Here is a 20760-nt window from a genome sequence, read left to right as displayed (position 1 = left end):
ACTGGTCATCGCAGGATTTTAATCCGGGATGTAAGGTGGATTCCCTGAAAAAGACGCCTGTGCGTGACTTTGTTTAAAGTGGGGAGACAGGTGCACAGACAGTCACCACACTGTCCTTGACAGATCGGGGTCAGAATCGAGTGGCATGGAGACCAAGATGACTGGTGACCCTTTTCTGCTGCAGCCTTCATCCGCCTTCCAAGCCGTTGTGACGCCTCCCCTTAGGTCAGCCATCATCCTCCACCTGGTCCACCGTTGAGGTCTTCACTATTTACCCATAGCTGGAGCTGTTTACCCACAGCCGGGACAGTGGTTGATGGGCAGTAGGGCGTGTCCACACACTGGTGGGCCTACATGCCACATCTCTGGGGCCCACTGCTTATGGGCCACAGATTATGCACAATTTAGCCTGGGACCTCAGGGTGCCAGTTGCCATGTGTGGCCACGAGAGGGCGTGCAAGTCTTTGCAATGAAGAGGCTGTGTACCGGCTGAGGAGGCTTATGTACTCGGCTCCTCTTTTCACCCCCGGAAACAGAGAGCTAGCCGGTGGCGGTAGCTGAAAGTAGAAAAGTGGCAAGCAGAGGCAGCATGCACAAACTACAGGCACTTCTACTCCATCACTACTGCACTGACACATCACATGCCCTGTGTGCTGATGGAAAACACACACACACGATTGTCTGTCAATAAACATTTCAGTTTATTGTTTTGAAAAAAAAAAAGTACAATATTTGTCATCAATTCAACACACAGAACGAAGCATGGTAGATGTGAGCAGGCATTCTGAAGCCAAGATGCCAGTGGCATGGTCACAGTTTCTGGATCGGTCTCAGTCATTTGGATGGAACAAACCATCATTTCATCTTGGGAGGCGTGTAGTGGACTCGGCACCTTTCGTTAAAAACCTGAAACAGAGAGTGAAGACAATTTCTCACACTTGCCATTTCTACTTCCTCTTTCTGTACCATTGCTAGATAAAACAAAAGCGGCCTTCTGCGATTAGCGTTGTGTGGTTGGCCCACCCTCTCATTGTGCTAACGAGCAAGTGGAGACGTTAGATGCTATGTTAGTTTCTTGCACAAACTTCTTTTTTTTACTGTTCATGTTAAACCATGCGATATGAACGTATCCTCGACAAGAGACTAAGAGATACACTTGGAGAGCTTTGGTGATACGCTCGGGGCATGCACTGGTACACTATGACCCACATTGAGTGCGCCACGAGACATATGCATCCCATGCGCACCAAGACTTTGTCTTTGTTAAGCTCAAGTCATGAGACGACCATACTGCTCTTTTCATGAATAACATCCCTGTTCTTCTGAAGTCATGAGATGTAGTCATGAGATGTTCTTGCTGTTTGAGAAGCTATGCATTTGTGTAAATTCCACCCATTGTTTTTCCTCAATAAAAGCCACGACCAAACTGGAGGAAGAGCGCGAATCTCAGCCACACTTGCTGTGTGTCTGGTTTACGCCCTTCTGTAGGGGTCGTTTGCCACTGAAGACATCTCCTGTCTCTGTGAGATTCTTTTCAGATAAATGTTGTGGACCCAACATATTACGTCTGACTGGACTACTGCAACGCATTATTCTCTGGTCTTCCTAAGTCCAGTATCAAAAGTCTACAGTTAGTACAAAATGCTGCTGCAAGGCTGCTCTCACGGGCAAGAAAATGTGATCACATTACCCCAATGGCTCCCGGTCCATTTAAGATTTGACTTTAAGGTTCTTCTATTAACCTATAAATCATTGCATGGCTTAGCGCCTTCATATCTCGTCGACCTAGTTGTTCCTTACGTTCAGTCTCGTAACCTCCGCTCGCAAAACGCTAGTCCGAGGGCCCAAAAAATGTCTGCAGGGTCTAGAGCATTTTCTATTCAGTCGACAGAGCTTTGGAATGCCCTACCAATGGATATTTAAACTGCTACCTCAGTAGAAACATTTAAGACACGTTTAAAGACACATTTCTATTATGTGGCCTTTAAGTGGCCGATTTGGCTGGAGTTTGTGTTTTTGTGCCGCCATTGTTGAGACGGCTGACCGGAGCTGTGGCCATGAGGTGGTCGGTGCCTATCGTGGCGGAAACCCTCGAACCCGCTAGTGGACACCAACACTAAGGGAAGCCGTCAAGTTGAAGGAGTCCTATCAGGCCGTTTTGGCTTGTGGGACTTTGTAGGGAGCTGACAGGTACCGATTGGTCAAGCGGAATGCCGCTTTGACGGTTGCTGAGGTGTGGGAAGAGTTCAGCGAGGCCATGGAGAATAACTTCCGGTCGGCTTCGATGATATTCTGGTCCACCATCCGGTATCTCAGAAGGGGGAAGCAGTGCATCATTAACACTGTGTATAGTAGAGACGGTGTGGTGCTGACCTAGACTTGGGACATCTTGAGTCGGTGGTGAGAATAGTTGGAAGACTTCCTCAATTCCTTTGTGGAAGCAGGGTCTCGAGACTCTGAGGTGGACTCTTCGATCTCTGGGGTCGAAGTAGCCGAGGTAGTTAAAAAGTTCCTCGGACGCAAGGACGAGCTGATGAGATGGTTAATGCAGTTATTGCAAATGTGTTGTTTTATCACAGTAGATTGGTTTATTTACATTTCAAAAACCGGAAGCCATTCATTTACAAATGTGATTGCACTTTAGTTTACATATTTAAATGTTCGGTGTGATAACATGCTTTTTCTCTCGAATATATTGTTATAATCATTTGTTTTAGATGTAATTATTTTTTGTATAAAATTAAATTTGGTGTTCAAAAAGTCTTTTTCAAACTTGAGTCTTGAAAAAGAGGGGGTCGTCTTATAATCGGGGTCGTCTTATATTCAGGCCAATACGGTAATTAATAGCTAGTAATGTGTAGAAAACATGACAGAGAGCGGGACTTGTAACATTGTATGTCTTGTATATAACATTAAACACGTCAATTTCCTGATCTGTTGCTTCCTTTTGTTGTTTGGTTTTAAATGTTTAAATTATCGTTAAGTTTGTTTCAATATAGTCTTGTTTAGGTTTATGTATTTTTCGACGCTCCGATGTATTTTTTTCGAGTATTTTAGAGTACCGTATTTTTTGGACTAAAAGTCGCTCCGAAGTATAGGTCGCATTTTAGGGGAAATTTATTCGACAAAATCCAACACCAAGAACAGACATGAACGAGCAACAACAGGCTAAACGATAGGTATGCTAATGTGACATAAACACAAACGAAGAGCTGAGAGCGGGCCTGACGTAACATTCAGAGTTATTCGAATAACTATTACATAAATGACACGTTTATAAAACCATCTGGGTCACTCCAATTCATTAAATACATTGCGTGTCCTTTATGTAAACAATGCCACATATGCACCGCGCCGCTGACGTCAGACTCGTAAGTTGCATTTTTAAATATTCTACAGACCCATATAATGATCTATAAAGTATATTTCAAATAACTATCATATTACAGCAATATTATCGAACCATCTGTCACTCCAACTCATTAAATCCATCGATCAAATTCCTCGTCCTTTGTCAACAATGCCGCGCGTGCACCCTGACATCAGCCTCGTCGTTATTCCACAGATCTAATATATAACAATATTGTAGCGTTAACAAAGTCGACTTCCAGGCGTGCGGCGGCGTGGACTTCCATCCCCGGAGGTGGCATTTCCAGCCACGGAGGTGGAAGAGAGCTCCATAGAATAGGACCGGGCGTCCGTAAAAGCCATAATAGTTTTTCAAACCTTCTGTGTCACTCCAAATCATTAAACCCTTCAAACTCTTCGTCCTCCGTGTCACTTAGAAACAAAGCCGCGAATGATGCCGGTAGCACGTGGGGCCCTTCGTCATCTTCGTCATCCCGTGATCGAATCTTTGTCCTTTATGTAAACAACTGCCGCGCCGCTGACTTCACTTGAAATTCAAATGACAGCAATCCCTTGCTACATCGCGGTTGGTTTATCGTGGTTTCCTTTTTTTTTTTTAATTAAGAAAATTTGTGAAAAGACCCCTCATGACAAAAAAAACAAATGGACTTATATTTCCCTCGCCCGGACGCGGGTCACCGGGGCCCCCCCTCTGGCCCTTAAAGTTCTTAGAGGCTCTGGATGTTGTGGGGCTGTCATGGCTGACACGCCTCTACAGCATTGCGTGGACATCGGGGACGGTGCCTCTGCATTGGCAGACTGGGGTGGTGGTTCCCCTAATTAAGAAGGGGGACCAGAGGGTGTGTTCCAATTACAGGGGAATCACACTCCTCAGCCTCCCTGGTAAGGTCTATTCAGGGCTGCTGGAGTGGGGGGACCGTTGGGAGGTCGAACCTCGGATTCAGGAGGAGCAGTGTGGCTTTGGTCCTGGACGTGGAACAGTGGACCAGCTCTACACCCTCGGCAGGATCCTCGAGGGTGCAACCAGTTCACATGTGTTTTGTGGACTTGGAGAAGGCGTTCGATAGTGTCCCTCGGGAGATTCTGTGGAGGGTGCTTCGGGAGTACGGGGTGCCGAGCCAAACTGATAAGGGCGGTTCAGTCCCTGTATCACCGATGCCAGAGTTTGGTCCGCATTTCCGGCAGTAAGTCTGATTCATTCCCAGTGAGGGTTGGACTCCGCCAAGGCTGCCCTTTGTCACGATTCTGTTCATAATTTTTATGGACAGAATTTCTAGGTGCAGCCAAGGTGTTGAGGGGGTCCGGTTTGGGGACCTCAGCATCGCGTCTCTGCTTTTTGCAGATGACGTGGTGCTGTTGGCTTCTTCAGGCCGTGATCTCCAGCTCTCACTGTCAGCACCTCCAAATCCGAGTCTATGGTCCTCGGTCGGAAAAGGGTGGAATGCCCTCTCCGGATCGGGGGTGAGATCCTGCCCCGAGTGGAGGAGTTCAAGTATCTTGCGGTCTTGTTCACGAGTGAGGGCAGGATGGAGCGCGAGATCGACGGGCGAATTGGCGCAGCGTCGGCAGTAATGCGGACTCTGTACCGGTCCGTCGTGGTGAAGAGAGAGCTAAGCCAAAAGGCAAAGCTCTTGATTTACCGGTTGATCTACGCTCCTACCCTCACCTATGGTCACAGGCTATGAGTCGTGACCGAAAGAACGAGATCCAGGATACAAGCGGCCGAAATGAGTTTCCTCCGCAGGGTGTCCGGGCTCTCCCTTAGAGATAGGGTGAGGAGCTCAGTCATCCGGGAGAGACTCGGAGTAGAGCCGCTGCTCCTCCACGTTGAGAGGAGATGAGGTGGCTCAGGCACCTCATCAGGATGCCTCCTGGACGCCTCCCTGGGGAGGGGTTCCGGGCATGTCCCACCGGTAGGAGACCTCGGGGACAACCCAGGATGCGCTGGAGAGACTATGTCTCGGATGGTCTGGGAACGCCTTGGGATCCCCCGGGATGAGCTGGATGAAGTGGCTGGGGAGAGGGAAGTATGGGAGTCCCTCCTAAAGCTGCTGCCCCCGCGACCCGACCCCGGATATGCGGAAGAAGATGGATGGATGGATGGATGTGAAGAAATTCACATGTAAGTCGCTCCTCATTATAAGTCGCCCCCCACCCATACTAAGATAAAAAAGGCGACTTATAGTCCGAAAATTACGGTACTGTCGTTTATGTAGATCAATATCAGCCATTTGGGTGGAGCCCACCTGTTTGCGCCGCAGGACAAACGAGCAGGGGAGGGGAGCCATTGTGGCGAGCAGGTCGCAGGGCCACGAAAGGAAACACTTCGGGTGGCTGTGCAGTGCGCAGCAAGGAGGAGCCGTGTTGGGTCACACTGCCCACAAGGTAAACTGTTTACTTCACTGTAAAATCGTGAGATTAACGAGAGAAATTACAGATCGTTGGGCAGGCGGGATACAGTGTTGAAAGTCGGGAGTCTCCTGCCTAATTCAAGAAAGTTGGCAAGTATGTGGTAGTCTTTGATTAAGTTTCATACCTTCAGACTTCTATCTTTGACGACTTCCTCGACATTCAGCTCGGACTGCATGAGCTTGAGCTGGAAGAATAAAGATGAATTAGTATATCCTAATAAGAAACCACGGATATGTGCTAGATTAGATAGAGTGGAAGATGAAAACAAGTACTTTGGTCTGCTCCTTCCTGAGCCGTTTGATGAGAGCTATGTCGGCACTGTTCTTCAGTCTTTCCTCCCACAGTTGCCCTACCACCTCGGATGTGTGCGTGATGCATGCCTTGATGGCTTTGTCCCGGCTGAGATGGGCCTCCATCATCTGTGTTTCAAGAACAATGACAGTTTAAAATGCTCAATATACAAGAGGCTTAATGTCGTTTTATGGGACAGTTCACTGGGCTGAACATCGGCACTTATATAATAGGTCTATATGTAAAAATTATATTGGTAGTAAGACATGACACTAAAAGAATATGTTGTGATTTAAAGGCTTTTTGGGGATCATATTTATGGGAAATTGGCCCATCTGCATTTGGCACTCACTTCCCATCTCTGTCCACCCACTTCACAGTAAGCACAGAGGCAAGCATTGTAATGCGCATTGGTTTGTCACGTTCTGTTGTCACCTTATGCTCAAAATGTTGATTTTTAGATGTCACCTTTTTCACTTTGTAGGAATTTACATTTAAGGGATTTACATTTTTGCTTAACACACAGTTACCATTTAGAAGACACAAGTTCGTTGTAGTGTTTTTTACAGTAATCATTTTCAATCTAATTTACAAATAATGTGAATTTCTGGACAACAACAGAGTGACTGCAGGTAGTGGGAAGTGCCCACGACAGGAGGAGGATGCAACCGCAGAACCAAAACTCCACACCCAGATGGTCTCACTGTGATAAGACAATATAACTCCTTATTTGGCAATGCAACTGGGCCTCCTTGCGAATTAGCCATACAAACTTTCCATAGGGTATTGTGAGATTTGTAACACGAGGTCGAATGCAATAACCTTCCCTCTGTTGAAATTTCAACCATACAAGTATTGCACACCGCTCTATTCTCGTCTTTCTTAGCAAAATGTAACCGATCTTTGGAGCCTTTCTTTTCCCCGAAGGGGTCGCCACAGCGAAACACCCGTTTTTGTCTCGATGATTTGCACGAGAAGTGTTTGGCACAGTTTTTAACGCCGGATGCCTTTCCTGACGCAACCCTCTGCATTTACCCGGGCTTGGGACCAGCACAGGACAGACACTGACACGCTACACTCTTTCACAATCATTCTATCTTATTAAGGATTCAGAAAACCATAGCCTGCAACTATGGCATTACATTTTTTTCATGTACATCAGTTAGAGATGTTTTTTGATTCAATATATTTGCAAATATTATAGCTACTATCACAGATTATCAACAATAGACTAAATGGTTAAAATAAACGTGCGTGCGTTGATACGTAATGCATTGATTAGCTTGTTAGCTTTGGTGCCGGGTTTGTGTATGCGCAGCCAAACATGTTGCAGTGAGGGGGTGTGGTTACTGTCTATTGTGCATGTGCAGTTCACTCTTATTGCCTCCCGACAGGCTTTCCTGTATGTCAATCAAGCGATGGGATGGATTCGGGCCTACAGATTGTTTTTTGTTTTTTTTTAAATGTCATGCGATCAACCAGTAGTAGCTTACTTCGGTGACGCCCTTGACCACGGTTGCCGTAATGCTGAAAGCGATGTGACCTTGTAATTTATTAGTCGTACTGAAACGTACTGAAACAGTTTGGCAGAGCGCTGTGCACAACCAGTATGGATCAAAAATTCATCAATTGATCCATATACTGTATTTTCCGGACTATAAAACGCACCTTCAATGAATGGCTCATTTTAAAACGTTGTCCTTATATAAGGCGCACCGGACTATGAGGCGGACCATTAATGCATCTTGTCCGATTTTTAAGCCCAATCAAATCATTCTCTATTTTATCTTTTTTATTTCAACTTCAGACACAACAAATTACATTATAATCACAAAATAATGACCCATAGTCTATTTGATTCATCGTTCATAGTCTTCAGCGGGCCACTTATGATTGATTTCATGACACAATGCTTCGGGCCAGTTTAAATTTAGGAATTTGGTCCATATATAAGGCGCACCGGACAATAAGACGCACTGTTGGCTTTTGAGAAAATGTTAGGTTTTTAGGTGCACCTTATAGTCCGGAAAATACGGTATAAGGCGCTCTGCATTATAAGGTGCCCTGTTTCTTTGAGTAAAGTCCTTCATGAATGAGTGGGGTAGTTGGACCAAGTAAGAAGCCGGAATGGGAGTTGGAGTTATTTATGGGAGTTATTTACTACTTTACACACTAACGATGCATTCTAAGCGTAAATATAAACATATACAAAAATTGCATCTTAATAGGCATATGGAAGGATTTATATGCATAGAATTCACAAAAACACCCTGTCAGCCATTGGCATTGACCAGCAGTGCTTTCTGTCACAAGTATGGAGTATAGAAAATAAGGCTGGTATTGGCCCAATACTTGGTGTTGGTGTTCACCTATTCCTATTAGGAGGAATTGTTAGTTTGTATGAACAAAAAGTTTAATACATCTTTACACCACAAGGGCACTCACCGAATCATACAATAGCTTGCAAGTTTGTGTAGCGTCAACTTTGGCCGAGAAGGAGCTCGTGGGCACGGTGGTGTTTAGGGCGTGGACGATGCGATCGTCCATGTTGCGCATTAGCCTCAGGACCTCCTGAAAAAGTTCACAAAAGAGCTGAATGAAACAACTGATAGCAACATATCTGGATGAAGCACGGTAGTTATTGGACCAATGATTATTGGAAAGAAAAAAAAAACTCTCCGTGGCTGATTTAAGAGCAAGAAATGAGCAGCCTCTCTGCAGCTCAAGTGCCCTGTCACGTGGGTTTAGTACGTTTTCCGACTGTGTGAGCAGTCATTGAATGCATCACGGGTTTACTGCAGAACACGAGCGAGAATTTAAAAAAAGAAAAGAATCCTAGTTTCTTAAAATGGACATTTACAAAGATAAAAGTGTCAGCCTGCCCGTGGCTCAGCCAGGAGGCTCGCCCAGGACTGCATCTGCTTCCTTGTTTGCCTTGAGATGTCCACACAAAATCCGGGGCAGATTATGCCTCGCACCTGTTTGTCTGATACAGACAGCACTCTCTCTCTCTCTCTCACTTTATCTGTAAGCCCCGTATGTGTAAGAAATAAATCCGAGAGACATTACATTTCCTAGGAATGAATATAAAACAAATAACTCTGAGTCTATGTTGAACGGGTGTCCAAGGAATAAATAAGAAATGAATCACAGTCCTCGTTGAACATGTCGTGAGGAGAGACATTGCTGACAGATTGAGTGACCTTTTTTCAATAATGACGCTGCAAAATTATAATGATATGTCAAATCCTGCATTTATCTAACGTAAGCAACCGGCTCTCCGTTTAAAAGGTTAAAACTCTCCTTTGTCCCCGCTGCTCCAATGCGGGTTTCATGGGGAGACGAGAGTTAAATAAGCCGGAGTTCTATGAAATGAATTCTGAAGGTATCAATTTAATCTTTTCAGGACGCCAATCCCTCTAACAGTTTCAAAGTATGACTATGAAAGAGAAACAAAATAGATTTAGAGCATAAAAGATCCAAATAATCGTTATTCAAAATTAAATGATTATAAAGTAGAAATTTAATGAATAAGTGATAAGTCTCACTTGTTCGAACAAACAACAATAATTCCACTCAATAGAGCAAAAATTATTCAGTCTCGAAGTTCTCTCGATTGTAAAACTAAAAAAATAGGAAAAAAGAGGAAAAATAGACAAAATGTATAAAATGCTATTAGGTGGAATAAGTCGAGAGATCAATTCACTTTGGTTCCAAAAATCTGAATTCTGTTTGAGAAGAAGCGGCCGAAATGAGTTTCCTCCCCAGGGTGTCCGGGCTCTCCCTTAGAGATAGGGTGAGAAGCTCGCTCATTCGGGAGAGACTCGGAGTAGAGCCGCTGCTCCTCCACGTTGAGAGGAGCCAGATGAGGTGGCTCGGGCATCTCATCAGGAGGCCTCCCGGACGCCTCCCCGGGGAGGTGTTCCGGGTATGTCCCACCGGTAGGAGACCCCGGGGACGACCTAGGACGCGCTGGAGAGACTATGTCTCTCGGCTGGCCTGGGAACGCCTTGGGATCCCCCGGGATGAGCTGGATGAAGTGGCTGGGGAGAGGAAGGTCTTGGAGTCCCTCCTAAAGCTGCTGCCCCCGCGACCTGACCCCGGATAAGCGGAAGAAGATGGATGGATGGACTGTTTGAGAAGGAAGATAGGCTGGCCTAAAGGAGGGAAAGGACCAGGCCTTAAAAATCTTCCAATTCGAAGACTCTAGAAATTCATTTTAGCGGATTTTGGATGAAAAATCTATCTTTGTCTGAAGGTGTTCTTTGTTCTGGGCAGCCTGACGAGAAAGAGTGCTCCTCTCGTTTGGAACGAACCTTTTATAGGCTGTATGTACCTCGTATGACAGTATTCTTCCATTAGCTCATATGTTGCCCTCATATGACTCGTATGTCTTGAGTGTTGTTTGTCACCTAAATGTTGAACAGAGGCGGAGATGTAGCAAAGTCAAATTCCTTGTTTGGCATGCTCAAAAGGTGGCCAATAAAAATTCTTGATTCTTGATATGCTTCTAAAATAGACTGCAGGTGCATCCTGTCCGGCCTGCACCGGATGAGGTCAGGTGTGCATGAGTCATCGCAATTTTGATTTCCATGCAGTATCCTGTATTTGATTTACCGTATTGGCCCGAATATAAGACGACCCTGATTATAAGAAAGACCCCCTTTTTCCCAAGACTCAAGTTTGAAAAAAGTCTCTTTGAACACCAAATGTATTTTTTATACAGAAAATAACTACAGTACATCTGAAACAAATGATTAGATAACAATATATTCGAGAGAAAAAGCATGTTATTTTACCTTATTCAAATCATGCAAAAACTGTCACTATCACATCTTAATATCTGAACATTTAAATATGTAAAACAAAGTGCAATCACATTTGTAGATGAATGGCTTCTGGTTTTTGAAAAGTAAATAAACCAATCTACTGTGATAACACAACAAAATTGCAATAACCATCAAAGTGAAGTCTAACTAACTGTAGTGTTGAAACAAATCTGAATAAGGAAACACATTACAATAAAATAATGCAAACTGGTTTAACCCTTGTATCATCCATCCATCCGTTTTCTGAAGCGCTTAGTCCCCACGGGGGTCGCGGGCGTGCTGGAGCCTATCCCAGCCGTCATCGGGCAGTAGGCGGGGGACACCCTGAACTGGTTGCCAGCCAATCGCAGGGCACACAGAGACGAACAACCATTCGCACTCGCACTCACACCTAGGGACAATTTGGAGTGCTCAATCGGCCTATCAAGCATGTTTTGGGGATGTGGGAGGAAACCGGAGTGCCCGGAGAAAACCCACGCGGACACGGGGAGAACATGCAAACTCCACACAGGGAGGGCCGGAGGTGGAATCGAACCCGCACCCTCCTAACTGTGAGGCGGACGTGCTACCCAGTGCCCCACCGAGCCGCCAAGTAATAAGCAAATAGCTTATTGCCGCCTATAATGTTTATATTTTCAATATTTATCCCCAAATTTCTGTATGTTATTTACACTATTAATGTGTTATTTACATGTTTGAAACAATTATTTAATGTTCTAATAATAAAATATGCACTTAAATGGTTTCATATGCGTTTATTGACACAAAAAATGTACAGATGAGCGGGTGACCCTACTTCGTGGATTTCACTTATCGCGGGTGGTTTTTAGAACCAATTATCTATGTCTATATCTATATATCTATATATATACATATATATATATTTTTTTTTTACTGTTTTCACTGCATTTTCTTGCAGCCAGTCGAAAATGTAAAGGAGACGATTTGTTCCACGTGTTTATTGAAAAATGTAACTATTTTGCAGTTGGACAATTTCCATGTGGCTTGTCACTACTCAAGATTAAGGAAGTGGCTTTGCTCAAACGGCCACATCTGGATTGAGGGAGCCAATTAATTTGGAAGAGAGTTGAACGATAACATCGGGGTTCGATTGAACATGAAATAAATTAGAGGTCGAATTAGGACGAAACACCCAAGTTCTAACAAAATACATGAGAATTTGAATACAAACAATCAATCATACCCACATTACTCATGCGCATGAATGGCTGGATGGGGTTTGACCTAGTGTAGTTGCGGTAGCAAGCGATCCGAGACGTCGGACCTTCCGCTCATGCCCGTCTCGGATCGCGTCTTAACCGTGGACAAAAACACACACAGGCACGCGCGCGCGCGCACACACACGGGCGCGCGCACACACACACACACACGCGCGCACATACACACGCGCACACACGCACACACACGCACGCGCGCACACACACGCACACACATACACAGCGCACTGAATCGATCACTAAATTGCAGTCTTCCCACGATTTCAGCAATTATTTTCAAATGTAATTTGCGTATCTGTATTCACTTTCCAGGGGTCTTGAAGTGACTGCCTACAAGTGGAACATTCAGGACAATCGAAAGGCATCTACACGGCGCAGGACGAGAACGAACAAAAAGTATTTTTGAATTACCTGAAACATGGAAAAGTCCTCACAATTTAACGTTCCGTCGGGCGCCGCCATCGTTGACCAAGCGGTCCTCTTTCACAAAGGTGATCAACGCAAAGCCTTTATCGCATTCATTTATATTTTTTGACTTTATGTTTCTTGAAGGAAATATTTGAATTAAAATATTTTTGTTTTGCTATCACTAGAAAACGTAGTGAAATTGTCAACATATTTAATCGGACATTGTGTATTTTTTAAACAGGCGAATACTACAGGCAACAACTTTGTAGCTCACGGAACGGAGGTTACTCGACGTTTAGTCGCAACAACAGACACATACAATATGAATTTCGTCAGATACAGGCTCTCGTTCTCAAACCTTTTGGGTTCGTATGTACTTCTGTTTTATTTTCTCATCGAGATTATCTAGTAAGTGTTGTAACTTCCCGGTTGAGTAATGCAGAGTAACGCGTATTATATTTTAGCCATTTGTTTGGTTTAACAGTATATTGACAACTTTGTTAAGAAGTGATATGAAGCGACATATAAGGGTTGACTAAATAATTAATTTGACAGTTTTCATGTATTTATTATTCAGAATTTTGTATATGGATGTGTGCTTTTGAAAGGAGAGCGTTTGGTCAAATATTACCCCGAGATTAGTTACAGTATCACTCTGAGTGATAGTACGGTTATCTATAGTTATAGTGGTTTCCTTAAATAAATGTTGATAACGAGCTGGACCAATTATCAACATCTCAGTTTTGTCTGGGTTCAGATGAAGGAAGTTGAGAGACATCCATTGCTTGCTCTCCGCAAGGCATGCCTCAAGATTACAAGTCCCGCGGATTTGTCATTGATAACGGCATATATAATTGGGTGTCATCCGCGTAACATTGAAAACTAATATTATATTTATGTATTGTGTCCCCAAGCAGAGTCATATAAATATTAAACAGAATTGGTCCTAGTACCGATCCCTGTGGGACACCACACGTAACTTTATAGAGCTCAGAGGACGCACTCGGTGCGCCTGTCTGAGAGATACGAATGAAACCAGCCTAGTGCTGACCCCGAAATACCAACATAACCTTTAAGACGCTCTAATAAAATATCGAAGTCTATAGTGTCGAAGGCAGCACTAAAATCTTTCGTCCATTTTTCTGCACAGGTCCAAGGTGGAGACTGGTCACAGAAGCATGGAGCCTCAGAGGGATGTGCAATAAATCTCAAGAAGTCAAAACAGAGCCTCCAGCAGCAGCTCCAGCAGAAAGTAACCGACACATGTACTCTCAAGAATAAATATGACATGCGGTCTCTTGCCCAGCTCAGTGGCCTAGTAGTAGAGTGTCCGCCCTGAGACTGGAAGGTTGTGGGTTGGAATTGGGGGGTTAGATCACTAAATGATTCCCGGGCGCGGCACCGCTGCTGCTCACTGCTCCCCTCTCCCCAGGGCAGGGATCAAAATCGCATGGGGATGGGTTAAATGCAGAGGACAAATTTTACCACACCCAGATGTGTGTGTGAATGATGATCTTTGGGACTTTAACTTTAACTTGGGACTTTGACAGCCGCTCCTCATCTTGGCTTCAAGATCCCAGGCTACAATCCCTCAGAGTTGGACAAAAAGATGTTGCTGTGGTCAGGACGCTACAAGACAGTCGACCAGATCCCCAAGCTTGTTTCGTAAGTGAATTCATCCTGTTTGTCTGTTTTGTTCTTGAGTGAGTATACTTACCGTATTTTCCGGATTATAAGGCGCACCTAAAAACCTAAACTGTTCTCAAAAGCCGACAGTTCTAATTATTGCATATATAACCATGCTTGACATAGTTAATACAAAATAATCCATAACCGAATTAAGGATTAAGAAGACATTTAATGACAAAGTAGGAAGAAGAGTTACAAGTCGCACAAACAACAAAACAACAATTCCACTCGCCAAACTCCGAGCAAAAGAGGAGACAAAAGGTCTAAAATTCTATTTGGTGGAAAAAGTCAAGTGATCAGTTCTCCTTTGTTCCAAAATCCGAATTCTGTTTGAATAGATATGCGGCCTTAATGATGAAGACCACGCCTTGAAAATGGCATTTCTCTGCTTTATCTCTTTTTGAGTTTTGACACGCCCTGGCTGTTTGGCAGGCCTGTGACACTCTCTCACCTCCGGTATAGCAATTTTAGTAGGGCTGTTTTTTGAGCATTTGTATGCACACGATAACGCTCTTTCACCCCTCAGAGGCTGTTTGACAAAGTTGAAACACTCTTATGATAAAAGGTATGATAAAAAATACATTTGTAGATATTTTCAGGCCAGGACTCTCATCAAGTGTGTGAAGTTTTGACAAGCTATGATCATGTGGCTTAAAGCAGCTTGGCTGAATTTTGAAGTAAATTCTAAATTATACATAAAATGACAACTACCAGTGGTAAAAATTAAAACACCCTCTTAAACAGTAAGTGGTCTAGCCGAGACACATTTGGCCCTCAAAGGAGTAGTATATTACTGAAGTTGACCATAAAAGAAGTATATTACTGAAATGACTTGTTGGATTTTGTGTGTGAAACAGGTATGAAATGCTTGACGCTGCCAGAAACAAAGTGCGAGTAAAAGCCTGCTACGTGATGATGGCAGCCACAATAGGTGCCTGCTTGTTGATGGTCCTCCTGGGCAAACAGGTGAGTGTTTTGTGTGTTCACACACAGTGAGTTCTGTTGTGTGCGTGTGTGTGTGTGGGGGGGTATTTTACTGAAAAAATAGTGGAACTTTCAAAGCTGAGCATAGGTAGGCAACTTTGATCCTCAAGGGCCAACCGGTGTCCTGCATGTTTTCTATGACCTACTGTTGGTCAGATAATTAGCAATTAGTCTGCAGAAGCTAGATAACAATCCTGATCATTCGAATCAGGTGTGTTGCAGCAGGGAGACCTTTAAAACATGCAGGACACCGTCCCTCGAGGAACGGAGTTACCAACCCATGAATATTACGGAAGCCACACAAAACAACTTTGCAGATTTTGGAATGCGGTCCACTTTAAGGTGCACCCTATTAAAAGGAAGAAGGAGAAAATGACAGGTTTTAAGTGCGCCTTATGGTGCGGAAAATACGGTACAAGTAGCAGTGTAGTTTAGAAGAAATCCGAGAGTGAGAGCCAATGGCGAAAAATGCCAGCAATCAGCTTTCAAGGAGCTCAGGATCAAGCAAAGTATTTGTTGACGTAAGCAAAGTGATGAAGAGCAAGATGATGGAGCGGATTAAGAGGAAATGGCTGTGAATATTAGTTTATTATTTGTTCCTCTGTGACTGCTGTTTTGCAGTTGCCTTTATTTTATTTTTTACAATGGCTAAAGACGTAACTTTGTTAGCTTCAGGCACTTGCTGCAGAGTTGCGTGCTACCACATGCTTGTCGGCTTGTCTATTTTTTTAAGCTTTCATCTCTAGGACTCTCGCTGTTGGTCAGATTTTTGTGAATTCATTTGGATCGTCTGCGATTGCTGCCATACATTTGAGTCTTCTGTTGAGAGAATGAAGCCTAGGTGTAGCTTCTTGCACTAGTTTTTTTGCATTGGGTGATTTTATTGTTGATTGATGAGGGGTTTGGATGTTGGCGCTTCTACTGTATTGTACCGTGAAGTCTTCCATTCTTCTGTTTCAGGCTGCTGGCAGAAATGAGTCCTTGACAGGTCAGAACATGGAGAGGAAGGCCAAATGGAAGGAGGAACTACAGAGAGAACAGGAAAGCACCATTATCTTACCGGATAAGGCTCAGTGATGCAGGGTGAATGTGTTTGCATGAGAATCATCTAACCACCAAAATTAAACTAGACTCAAATGGTCATGTCCTTCTTTAAACATATTCAAACTGAATAAATGTTCATGTCTGTCTTCAAACATATTCAAACTGAATGAGATGAGTTGAATTGAAAATGTGTGCCAAAGCTCTTTTTTCACAAATAGCTGCCAATGGGGCCATAAGTACAGATAGAAAAAAGTATTGATTCTTTTTTTAAGCACGCATTTTGGTATGATAAACATCAAGAAATATAATTTGTAACAAATAATGGCAAAACAAATCACATAGCTCTCCACAACATGACAGCGCAACAAGTCTACCGGATCACGAATCTTCAGGGCATCTTTTCTATTCAAACTGTTGGAAGAATTTAGGTCAAGCCTTGGCTTGCCAGACCTGGGGGCCTCATCTTTTACGAGTTGAACTCCTTTTCCGTTTAACTAAGATCTTCTTATCTAGTTCCAGGGATGTCCTTTGACCCCCCGTCAGTTTTATGTATCCTTCCTGTCATTATCTTTGTGTTTTGTTTCTGTAAGAGGTCTTCACTAGCAATGACCACAGCCTCTTTGCACAGGCGATATGTTCTTTGTTAGTTCCAAAGAACTTCATTGCTTTTAGTTAACTGTAGCTTTGATTCATAGATAGTTGTTGATCGGAACTGTTTTTCTTTGTTAAGGGTTACATACAATTTGAAGTACAGTGGAGCCTCGGTTTTCGAACACAATCCGTTCCAGAAGGCTGTTCGACTGTACCGCGCTGGTCGCATTATTGTGACAGACCCGTCACTGAAATTTAGAATGTATTTTTAAAGTCCTGATGTACTTTCCCAAATTTAAGTGAACCTTTGTGCGCAGGGAGCTTAATCTTGTCCGATCGCGCAACTGCATCGCGCCGGGCGCTCACGGTCGCATTGCTTTAGGAGCGTCTTTGTGTTTTACGATGGCTTTACTGCTCCCACTTGCTTCATTTGGAGGCATGATTAGAGTTGATGCAATCCTCAGAGTAACGAGAATGTAATAAACGGAGTCAATTGGCATGTGGTTCGAGAGGTTCGACAACCACATTTCGTCCGATATCCGAAGCTAAAAAAATCTGGAATTTTTTTTTTGAATACCGAATTGTTCGAGAACCGGGACGTTCAAAAACCGAGGCTCCACTGTAGTTACATATAAGTTATCCCATATTTACTCAATGTTTGTTTCAGGAACTGTATATAAGTTATCCCATATTTACTCAATGTTTGTTTCAGGAATTGTATACCAGTTACCTCGTATTTACGTAATGTGTTGGAAGTGTTCAGGGCTAGTTGCTCATTATTTTTGTGTGTTGTGTTAGTTTGCCAAGAAGATAAACTTAGCAACGGTTTAGTTGCATTGTTCCACAGGAAAGCAGCATTCAACGTGCTGATCACAGTCGAGGACGAGTCAGCCAACCGTGGAGAAGACTGCCGGTTAAGGAAACAGGACAGACTCTGCAATTCCAGTGCTGGGGTCACGGGCCGACAAATACTCACGAATCACCACTTGCCTTCACTTGCACCCTCCTCTCGTCACTCGTGTGCTCAATAAACCATTTGTTGATCCCATACTGGCCAATATTTCGGACCGGTAACCCTTTGCCTCATTGCATAACTGTGCACGCCCAGCCTTTCTAATCTTTGCGTCCCCTCTTTGACGTCAGTTCCCACTCAACTGGCCGTGCCTTCACAAACAATAATGAACAGATATTAAAATACTCAATAAGTTTGTCGTTACCACACAGTACTTATTTGCGCATAATAATTTGTCGATAAAGCTTTTTTAAACTGTTTGGGTGTGGTGAGTGCTATATTTGGCTCTTGCTGATAACACATTAAGACAAACGAATTAACTGGATGTCAAATTGATTATCCAACTGTGGCTTTATTCCATGCCATTTCAGCACCCAACGGATTATGTCACTTTGGTCGAGAGAAAAAAAAAAGATTGATCACTGTAGGTCAGTGCACTAGTTGCAATTATTATATTAATTTACTGGCGGTTATTTTGTTGATTTTTATTTTTTCCAATTAGTGGATTGGTTTGTCACCTTGAGAAAGGAAAAATTTGGATAAGGAACACGAGTTGAGACAACCAGCTACACACGCAGAACGTGTGCACTGAGACACTGAGAAGCATTTTGAAAGATGTGTCAAAGTAAATGATGATGGAATCGTATGTAGTAATACAACACTTTACTACATATGGGTTCTCTAAGTTAAACAATTGAGTAAGATAAAACAAATTTTGATTTTTATTCAAATATCTAAGAGTCTTGTGATAAACGATGAGAAAATTATTGAAAAGTAACTAAAGAAACAAAGTGAAAATGTCTCATCATTTGCAAGCTGGGTCACTCCCTATTCGGGGAGGCCATCCATTTATTTGCAAAGCTAGTTGTGGAAGCAGTCCAATTGCCACAAAAAGTAGCTATATGCACGTGTGCAGGGCACACAAACCAGACTGATCAGGTGTCAAGAGGTAACAAGGTTGCAGACAGAACCGCATAGGTGCAGCGCCAAAGACTGTACCTTTGATTCATAGATTGTTGTTGATCGGAACTGTTTTTCTTTAAGTGTTATATGCAGTTTGAAGTACCGTAATTTTCGAACTATAAGTCTATAAGTAGTAGTTTGGGGGGGGGGGGGGGGGACTTTTACTCAGGAGCAACTTGTGTGGGTTTTTTTTTCAAAAAATGTTACTTGATCATTAACACATTACTTACTAGTGCAGTTGATCACCTCACATGTTTTTAATACACTGAAAAAACAATTCATGTTGTGCCACTCACCAGTTCCTCTTCTGCATGCCAAATAAGGGCAAAGGCCAATCCACTTCCTCAGCCTGAAAAAGAAATATAGTTATTTTCAAACTAAACTGGTCGAGGGTGCTTTAAAGTCAAAGTCCGCTTTATTGTCAATTTCTTCACATGTCAAGGCACACAAAGAGATTACGTTTCCCACCGTCCCACGGTGACTAGACACAGTACACAACACTCTCAATCAAATAGCACGAAGAGTAAAAACGAACAGACATGAGCAACGAATAAGTAAGAAGCAAATAACCCAAATAAATAGACAAATAAATAAGAGCAGCAAAATGGAGCAAGCGTGCTAATAGCAGACAGCCAGATCATAGCGCAAAAGGTGGAGGGGGGAGGGAATTCAGGATCCGGACAGCTTGGAGTTCACCATTGGCCGTGACGCAACAACTGGGAGGGGAAAGCGCTGTTTTTTTTTGTTTTTTGAGTTTTTAAAAAGCACAGGTCTGGTGAAGAGAATTTAGTGTGATGTAAAAAAACAAAAAACAAAAAAAAAAACAGTAGGGGCAGCAATGCAACTTAGGATGCGAGCTCTGCTTGTGAGGGACAGCATGCGAGCGCACATCACGCCAGAGATAAAAATAAATAAATTGAAAAACCTCAACTCCATACCTGCCATCATCCCTGGAGGCTGCACTAAAATACTCCAGCCACTCGACGTCTTTGTGAATAGGAGCTTTAAAGCAGTTCTGCGTAACCTGTGGGAGCAGTGGATGATGGACGGAGAGCACAGCTTCACGGCAACCGGGAGAATTGCACTATTACAAAAACGATGCTCTTGCCTTGCTGAAAACTTACGCAAACTACAATGGAGCAGAGGACTCACTCCGCCTACACACACTGAGAACTTCACACTAAAACATGCACCTTAATAAAGTCTAACTCTACAACAAATGTGTAAAATATAATCTTGTCTTCAAGTTGTCTTGACACTATTATAACTGGCTGGTCCAATCTGCCAAACCGTCCTCCACAATGTAAATCGATCAATTACAAGAGTTGTTAGAAAATTTCTGAAGAATTACACATTTGTTCTTATTGTTGTACAGCTATATTCTTCTTTTCCTTTCAGCCACAGCGAACCATCAGTTTCCATCTCACCCTGTCCTGTGAATCCTCTTCTCTCACCCCAACTAACTTCATGTCCTCTTTCATTCCATCCATAAATCTGAAGGCTTCTCTGATATGAATGAGGATGATGTTGGCAGGCTCCTCAATTGTCGCTGAGACTCGCTACTGAATGAAGATCTGGCTGAGCTGACAAGATCAGCGAGTGAAGACGAAGCAGAAGGCGAAGAAGATGATCCTGAAGAAGTCGATCCAACGCTCAAACGTGTCACGGATGGAATGGAGAAGGGCAACCAAATGCAGCTTGAACCAGACTCGGCAAACTGACATGACTTAACAAAACGATAACATGACTGACTAACCGAAACAGACTTGAAAACGACAAGCACCAAAAAGACATGAAGCGTGACGACGACAACATCACGACATCAAGAACCAAAAAGACATGAAGACAACAATGCTCCGACGGGGCGTGGGGCGGGGCAGACAGGACTTATATACACGACAGGTAACAAGAGGCCGGTGAGAATAATCAA

The 20760-nt window shown here is 43.5% G+C and overlaps 2 protein-coding genes across 8 annotated transcripts; one reads left to right on the top strand and one right to left on the bottom strand.

The window, feature by feature from the left end:
* Positions 1-666: 666 nt before the first annotated feature.
* Positions 667-20682, bottom strand: mix23 (mitochondrial matrix import factor 23). 6 transcript variants are annotated; one of them, XM_085903636.1, is made up of 8 exons: positions 20258-20682; positions 19769-19854; positions 19127-19179; positions 16153-16246; positions 8518-8643; positions 6054-6200; positions 5906-5965; positions 674-906 (listed from the first exon to the last, which is right to left on the bottom strand). In XM_085903636.1, exons 4-8 carry the CDS (start codon positions 16165-16167, stop codon positions 856-858), a joined length of 399 nt encoding a protein of 132 aa, XP_085759762.1. In that variant the 5' UTR covers positions 16168-16246; positions 19127-19179; positions 19769-19854; positions 20258-20682; the 3' UTR covers positions 674-855. The 6 variants fall into 6 exon arrangements, 5 of the variants coding, with proteins under 5 accessions (XP_085759765.1, XP_085759764.1, XP_085759762.1 ...); XR_015063308.1 differs by lacking the exons at positions 16153-16246; positions 19127-19179; positions 19769-19854; positions 20258-20682 and adding exons at positions 5616-5771; positions 12551-12652 and having other exon boundaries at positions 667-906; XM_085903639.1 differs by lacking the exons at positions 16153-16246; positions 19769-19854; positions 20258-20682 and having other exon boundaries at positions 673-906.
* fam162a (family with sequence similarity 162 member A) lies at positions 12321-17978 on the top strand. Of its 2 annotated transcripts, none has more exons than XM_085903632.1 (5): positions 12321-12630; positions 13698-13799; positions 14098-14212; positions 15094-15202; positions 16181-17978. In XM_085903632.1, exons 1-5 carry the CDS (start codon positions 12558-12560, stop codon positions 16295-16297), a joined length of 516 nt encoding a protein of 171 aa, XP_085759758.1. In that variant the 5' UTR covers positions 12321-12557; the 3' UTR covers positions 16298-17978. The 2 variants fall into 2 exon arrangements, with proteins under 2 accessions (XP_085759758.1, XP_085759759.1); XM_085903633.1 differs by lacking the exon at positions 12321-12630 and adding an exon at positions 12786-12912 and having other exon boundaries at positions 16181-17973.
* Positions 20683-20760: the final 78 nt, after the last annotated feature.

The sequence above is a fragment of the Syngnathus leptorhynchus genome, chromosome 22 (assembly GCF_054491065.1).
Source record: "Syngnathus leptorhynchus isolate UIUO chromosome 22, UIUO_Slep, whole genome shotgun sequence".
NCBI classification, from domain to species: domain Eukaryota; kingdom Metazoa; phylum Chordata; class Actinopteri; order Syngnathiformes; family Syngnathidae; genus Syngnathus; species Syngnathus leptorhynchus.
This window is presented reverse-complemented; position numbering and strand designations above follow the sequence as displayed.

What these genes read in the sequence shown, in the direction of transcription:
- fam162a (XM_085903632.1), top strand. Translation starts at nt 12,558, where the DNA reads ATGGAAAAGTCCTCACAATTTAACGTTCCGTCGGGCGCCGCCATCGTT. An exon ending in CAGATCCCCAAGCTTGTTTC is followed by an intron (nt 14,213 to 15,093) that starts GTAAGTGAATTC and finishes TGTGTGAAACAG; the next exon opens with GTATGAAATGCTTGACGCTG. An exon ending in TGGTCCTCCTGGGCAAACAG is followed by an intron (nt 15,203 to 16,180) that starts GTGAGTGTTTTG and finishes CTTCTGTTTCAG; the next exon opens with GCTGCTGGCAGAAATGAGTC.
- mix23 (XM_085903635.1), bottom strand. Translation starts at nt 12,601, where the DNA reads ATGGCGGCGCCCGACGGAACGTTAAATTGTGAGGACTTTTCCATGTTT. An exon ending in TCAGGAAGGAGCAGACCAAA is followed by an intron (nt 5,966 to 6,053) that starts GTACTTGTTTTC and finishes TTATTCTTCCAG; the next exon opens with CTCAAGCTCATGCAGTCCGA. An exon ending in TCAAAGATAGAAGTCTGAAG is followed by an intron (nt 907 to 5,905) that starts GTATGAAACTTA and finishes TCTCTGTTTCAG; the next exon opens with GTTTTTAACGAAAGGTGCCG.